Below are 6,989 nucleotides of genomic sequence, written 5' to 3'. Positions count from 1 at the left end.
CTCTGCACACTGTCAAGTGCTGTACAAAAGAAAAGGATTATGGGAGCAACATGAAGACAGGGGAAATACACAATAGGAAAGCTGCCATTGGATGCTTACTATGATTTGGGCACTGTGTCCTGTGCTTTCCAGATCTTACTTGTCCTTATAGCAACCATATGATAAAGGTGTCATCCCCATTGTAAGAGAAGGAAACTTGTCTAAATTCATCTTGTAAGAGGCACATTTATCTGAATTAAAGCCTCTTTTAAATGCAGTACACAGTGCTATCCAGCCTTTCTAGAAAACCAGTGATGGGAATACATCCTGTAAAAACCCACACTCCCTACACTCCCCAGCCTGCACTGCTCAACATGGTCAGAGAGGCTACAGGGAGGAACATGCTAACAGGATAAAGGTGGCCTAGTTGGGAGTCTCCAGGCTGGGAATTTCCCCAATGAGAGTGAGGGGGAAGTCACACCTTAGAGACTGGGGCCTCTGGAGAGATCCCAGTGGGCTCTGCCAGGCTCTTTTGTGCTTCCCCTATACCACAGCCATCACATCCCCAGGTCCTTGCTTGCTTCCAGGGTTGGGGGTGCCCTCTGTGAGGCCACGAGCTCCATGGGGCAGAGCTCTGACTTACTGGCCTTTGGCTCCAGCCCTGTGCCTGGCACTTGGCAATCCTGCTGACAGTACAGATGATTTCCAAGCATTTCTGTGTGCTGGGCTTTGTGTAAGCACTTTACCAGATTAATCTAATTTCATCCTCAAAGCACAGCTATGGTAGACATCACTTAGGAAATGTCTGTGTAATGAATGAACAAGTGAATGAGTGAAAGAAAAAGTCTCAGGAGAGTGCACAAAAATCATAGTGGCAATCCTAGGATCCCCATTTCTTAGCTCTAATTAGAAACCAAAAGCCTGAAGAAACCCTCTCATCCTCCATGCCTTAAAGCAGGCTTCCTAATGAGTCAACCCTCTCTTGTATAGGCAAGAAGAATGATCCTTGCTGTAGAGAATGGATTGGCCAGCCTTTCTCTGTGCCCAGGGGCTAAAGTTTTATTATCTCCATCCAGGAGTGTCTGGACCAGACAACTGGTCTGCTCACTAATCATGGCCAGAAAGAAAGGCAACAGCTCATCTATTCTAAAACCAAAGAGACTATTTTGGGTAGCTGTTCCCCGGCTTTTAACTGGCTTATAAACAGCAGCACACTCAGTGTGTCATTCCATGACCTCAGTACACATTCCCCGAATTGTTCCTCCTGGTGGATGTGCCAGGGAGTGAGGTTGCTCCAAGCGAGGGCTCCTAGGGGGATTTTGCTGAGAATGTTTCAGGGTCCCAGCCAGTGCTTCTCTCTGGGAGTGCTGTTGGAATTTGAGGCAGGATCATTCTTTGTGTGAGCACTGTTCTGCCCACTAAACAGCAGCAATCCCTTCTCCTCTGCTGAGACAGCCACCGAACAGCCCTGTGTACTTCCTGTGTCTCCAGGAGCAGGACAGCAGGGGTCTTGGGAGAGGAGTGTTGCCTTGTGGGAAGCCCCTTGCACCTGTCATACATTTTTTTCAAGGCTAACATTACTGTGCCCTTGCTCTAGGGAGTTGGACATTAGGCCCTCAATGACTTGTCTGTCTCCATTTGAAAAGCCACAGATGGAATTTTCTGGGGGAAAATCCTGGCTCTACTTCTAGGGGCTACCTCCTTTTCCTTCCAAGAGTGAGGACAGCTTGTCATTAGGCAAATCCTTGGACAATTCCTCATTTTCACAAGAGCATGTTGACCATGCCCTTATTTATCTCATCATTTGTTTGGAGAGCCTTACGGGTCAGTATTTGACAGACAGCATTGCCACAACACATCATCTCAAGCTCATTGTCATCCCCTACGCATCAAAAACACAGCAAAAAATGAACACTGGCTGCCTTTGGAGAGGGGAAGTGGATGGCTTAGAAGCCTGGGTGGGAAAGAAAGTGATTTCTCACTATGTATTTTGTTGTGCTTTTTGAGCCCCGGGCACTTATATTATCCACTCATTCAACAGCAGAAATTAAATTATAAAAATCCAAGCAGAGACAAACAATAATTAGGTGTCCAGTGAGCTGAAATGTCTTGTGGAGCCGAGTAGCTCATTTGGTCCCCAGCCTAATGGCTCTGGTTTATGTTTGGCTCTGAATTATGGTTTGTGTTGAGTCCATGTTGAGGGTAACAGTAGAAGACCCGCTCCTGTGAAACTGGTTGTTGCATCTATCAGGAGTGTTGTTGAGGACATTGTTTACTGTATCACACCAGCATCTCCTTTGTGAAGTCCCTGGGGAGGGGAGGCATTCTTGTTGGTCATAATTCCAAGAACAGTTGGTTTGCGTTGACTTTCTGGACACTGAATTAAGTAAATGAGTAGATGCTAGAAAGCACAAATGTGTGGTCATATTCAGTTTCAATCCTGACTCTTGAATTCCCCACTCTTGTTTTCTTTTTCTTCTTTTGCTCCTACATTCAATTCATGATTTCTTGTTGTATCCCATATATTCCTGCAAGCCTCCCTTAAGCTATTTCTGGAAAGGGTGGGGATACAAATGAATAAACTTCTAAAAAGAATGGGGGGGGGAACTCTGTAATTATTCAGGAAATATCCTCTTTTTCTAGGGCTTTTCTATTTTCTGAATAAGTAGAATGACTGGAAATTTTCCTTTTTTCTTGAATGATTTGAACGACTGCAAAAATAAACTCTTGATGGTTTCCCATTTGTTTCTGGGAATTTATAAGTCTAAATCTGTATCAGTGGTTCTCCAATATAGGTAGGTCACGGGGAAGGTAGTACAGCATGGAGAAGACAAGTAGTGACTCTATAGCATCTTACTATGCTGATGGACAGTGACTGCAGTGGGGTCGGGGGGGACTTGATAATATGGATAAATGTAGTAACCACAATGTTGCTCATGTGAAACTTTCGTAAGAGTGTGTTTCAATGATACCTTAATATAAATAAATAAATAAATAAAGCAGTGGGTTCTCAACCACAAGGGAGGGGAGCAGGGACCAATTTTGCCTCTCAGAGGACATTTATGTCTGGAGAACTTTTGGTTATTATGACTTGGGGATGGGGGTACCGTTGGCATCTACTGGGCAGAGGCCAGAGATGCTACCAAAGATCTGGCCATGCACGAGATAGCTTCCCGTACAACAAAGAATGATCTGATCTGATGTCAGTAGTGCCAAGGTTGAGAAACCCTGGTCTAAATATATCTAACATGGTCTTCTGTAAAGCCTTAGTGTATTATCATGTTCCTAAATTAATAAAGTGACTTTAAACCTGAAAATGGTACTGTATATGTTAAATGACTTAAAATGTCCCCAGCTTTTATATCATTACCATCCTCCTTTACCCCATCCCCCCTCCTCAAAATCTCCCTACCCACTACCCCATGGCTTCCGTGACTCCAAGTGATTTATCCCTTGCTTAGGTGCCAGTAAGACTGTATGCTTGCATAAGGCTCTTTTTGCTTGAGGCCCCCCAGGGAGCATCTGCCCCATCTTAACTGGTTTGGGTTGCCCCCAGCTAGGGCCCACTGCCTCTCAGTCACACGTGGGGTAGAATAGTGTGGGAAGGACTGTCTGAGGTGTCAGGACAGACTTAGGAGGGGCCGAGGATGGGGCCACCTGGCCTGGGTAGTGTAAGAGGGCTGGGAGTATCTTTTACCACCTCGGTTAGACATGGCCCAAGCAGACCAAGCCCAGAAGCTGCTATTGGCAGGCTCTTGTGAGAACCACTTGCAGAGGTGGGCATCTCAGCAGAGCCCTGTGGACACTGAGGCTGGCTCACTCCACTCCTCCCAGGTTAATGCATGGCCACATGCCCACAGGAGGATGGGCACTTTAAATACTGCCTTCAGGGTGGCCTCTGGTCCTGTTCCTAAGTGCCTGCTCAGGGCAAGAGGGAAATGCCTCAGGCAATCTAGTGGAGACCAAGTGGCCTTGCAATTCCTGGACTTGCAGGGGAAGAGGACTTGGGGGAGGCAAAGGCTTGGAACCAGGGACCAGGCTGTTGGGTTAGGGTGGGCTCTTAGAAAGGAGTTGGGGGGAAAGGAGTTTGGTGTTCTTTTTTTTATTGGAAAGCAGACCAGGTTTGACCAGTGAGTACCAAACTGCTTCAACTGTCAACCCAAACCCTCCCCCAACCCTGTCTCCCCATCTCCCTGTGCAGGCTCCACCCATCTGTGTTCCACTCCACCTGCCAGACTGGGCAGGGCTGCTTACCCACCACCCTCAGGTTTCCCTACAGGTCTGGTGACAGGCTGGTCACTGGTCTTCCTGGCCTTTGAGTGGTGCTACACTGTCATCTCTAATTCCCTTGGCAACTTCTGCTTCAGCTCCAAGCATGCACTGATGGTAGTCCTGGCCACCTGGATCACTGGTATCGGCATCTCCATCCCACCCCTCTTTGGCTGGAGCGAGTGAGAGTGCAGGGCAGGGGCGCTGACTTGGCCAGGAGCTCAGACTGGCATGGGTGGAAAGAGTTGGGTGTAACCTTTTAGTCTTGACCTCTACTTTCTAAAGAGCAGGTAGAGTGGCTGAGGCCAAGGGCTGTGGGAGACAAGTGCTCATGTTTACTTTGCAGTTGGAATTGCTATAGCCTCAGCTGGTGAGGGCAGAAACCCCACTGCCTGAAGTCACTGGGCACCCTCCTGCAGGCTAATCCCCGAGGGTCGTCAGTGTTCCTATGGCCTGGGTTGGTACAGCGTGGCACCAAATACCACAGTGAGTACTATGTCAGGTTCCTCTTCATCTTCTGCTTCATTGTGCCACTCTGCCCCATCTGCTGGGGGCCTTCAGAGTCGTGAGTGGCTTCACGAATAAGCAGGTAAAGCCCTCTACATTCCTCTGAGACTCTACTTCACAAGACCTGGCTCTTTTCTCACCAATGACTTTTAACCTGGAGCACCCTGGACTCATACTCATAGGGTTTCTAAGGGTAAACAAGGGAGGTCAGAGAAGCTCTTACCGGAAGGGAAGCCCGTATAAGCACAGGGAGGAAGGTATGGTCATGCAATCAGGATAACAGAACCCAGGAAGACACAACTTGTATCACGTTCAAACTGCTCCAGAAGACAGCATGACAAGCAAAGGGTTTCTGTTTTTCTGAAAACTGACTGATCAACAGTCCCCCTAAATTTCTAGTTCTTCCATTTCACAAGTTTTTTATCCTTTCCCTTCCAACTGCTAACCTGCAAGAACATATTCAAAGCACAGACATCATGACACATGACATCTGCAACAGCTTATCATCTGAAGGTACTGGGGGGCCTCCTGGCCCAAATCCTGTATCTGAGCTAATAAAACCCAAACTGAGATAAATCTAGGAAAGTTCTTGTCTTATAGGGCAAACAGCCTTCTTTGAGAGTTATTAATAGTTACTTGGTTTCCTCAATCCCAGAGGACCCAAGACTAATGTGAAACCTGGATGGAAGCAGAAGCGGCAGTCCTTTCCCACTGGGAACACCTTTTAGTAAGGGTGGGGTGGGGGGTGGGGCCTACTGCAGAGCCACTTGTGACAGTGCTCTCAGTAGGCAGGCTGGTTGTGAGGGTTCCCAGCGGTAAGGCCTCTGAGTCAGGATGTGTAGGGATTACTACTAGAGACCCAGGAGCGGTAAGTAGTCCTAGGCTGGAATCTAGCTAGCTCTCAGCTTTGGGAAGGTGTATTCAAAGTCACCTGAGGAGATCTTGGGTATAAGGTATTGTGTGAGGCTCTGGGGACACAAAGCCAGATCTTTTCTCCCCCGTTTTCCAGTATTATTCCTTCTGTAGTGGTCTGCAGGGGGGCTATCTCCAATTCTGCCCTTTCCTTCTAGTTCCATGCTTGCATCATGAGGATGGTATAGGAAGTCCATGACAGAGGAGCCTGACGTGCCCAGCCTCCCGAACACAAAAGTTTCTACTCTCTCCTCTAGCCAAGTTGGTCCCAACTAAGGAGCCAAATTCGTCTATTTGCAGCAACTAGAATTTCACATTTAAGGAAATTTCTACTTTCCCTGTCAAAAACCAAACTAACAAGCACAGAAAAAAGATGGGAAAGGTAGTGACAGCAATTTGGGGAGCCAGTTCTCCTACTCTTCCTTCCCTACCTATAAAGCTACTGTTCCAGCTGGGTCTCCTTCAGACCACCCCACAGGCTACGCCATCATCAGCTTCTACTCTTAAGTAGCACTGTTCACGGCACCTGGAGAACTGACTTCTACATACAAGGCAACTATAAAGGAGGAGAGCTGATTTTTCAGTGTATGGATAACAATTATTTTCCTTCTTAGTAACATTCTTTTCCTACTGGGGGTTGTTCTGAGATGATACATTCTGAACTAAAACAAACTTTAAAAATCTTAGAAATGGCAGAGACATAAAGAAAAAACAGAACCTTCAGTAGACACCAATGTGAGTCTGAAGTAACTTCATGCTACCGCCGCCAATAATCACTGTAGCTTTGGCAGGCACAGCCATGTCCGTAAGCCCTGAGCCAACATGAAGTACCCCAGGTGCCCCCACTTCCAATTTGGCTAAACCTATGTATCTGCTTTAAGCTGTGTGTTTACTAAAGACAACAGCTTGATGTTCTCAAAGTGAATTTGCACATCTCAATACTGTTTATATAAACTATACCAAAATGTTAAAAAAAAAAAGGTTTACCTTCTATTTTATACTCCCCTCCCCCCACCAAATAGAGCCTTTTTGAAATAAAAATCAAGAGAAACACTGTGTGTACATTCAGGAATGCCTTGTGCTTGCTATCAGGTAATTACATACTGGGCAGCTGGACTCCTCTCCAGTTACATGGCCTAAGGGAAGCAGAGAAGGGTCACAGCTGTAGTGAAAAGGACTCGAGAAGATTTCAGAAACAGGAAGAAGGAATAACCAACATGGGAGAAGGCAGGAACTTCCTGGGTTGGGGAGGAGGTATGGTAAACCTTCTAAAAGAGCTCCTTTTCTGTGACATTTTAGAGCATCTATAATTCCAAGAGTTC

General features: G+C 46.7%; 1 protein-coding gene across 1 annotated transcript; it reads left to right on the top strand.

Annotated features, from left to right (window-relative positions):
• The first annotated feature begins 3,690 nt into the window (after positions 1–3,690).
• Positions 3,691–6,496, top strand: OPN1SW (opsin 1, short wave sensitive). The gene is given in 7 exon segments (XM_057504976.1): positions 3,691–3,736; positions 4,115–4,430; positions 4,668–4,714; positions 4,717–4,813; positions 5,611–5,623; positions 5,826–5,851; positions 5,853–6,496. Coding segments are annotated over 7 exon segments (636 nt in total). The 3' UTR covers positions 5,944–6,496.
• The last annotated feature ends 493 nt before the right edge of the window (positions 6,497–6,989 follow it).

The sequence above is a fragment of the Manis pentadactyla genome, chromosome 7 (assembly GCF_030020395.1).
Source record: "Manis pentadactyla isolate mManPen7 chromosome 7, mManPen7.hap1, whole genome shotgun sequence".
Lineage (NCBI taxonomy): Eukaryota > Metazoa > Chordata > Mammalia > Pholidota > Manidae > Manis > Manis pentadactyla.
This window is presented reverse-complemented; position numbering and strand designations above follow the sequence as displayed.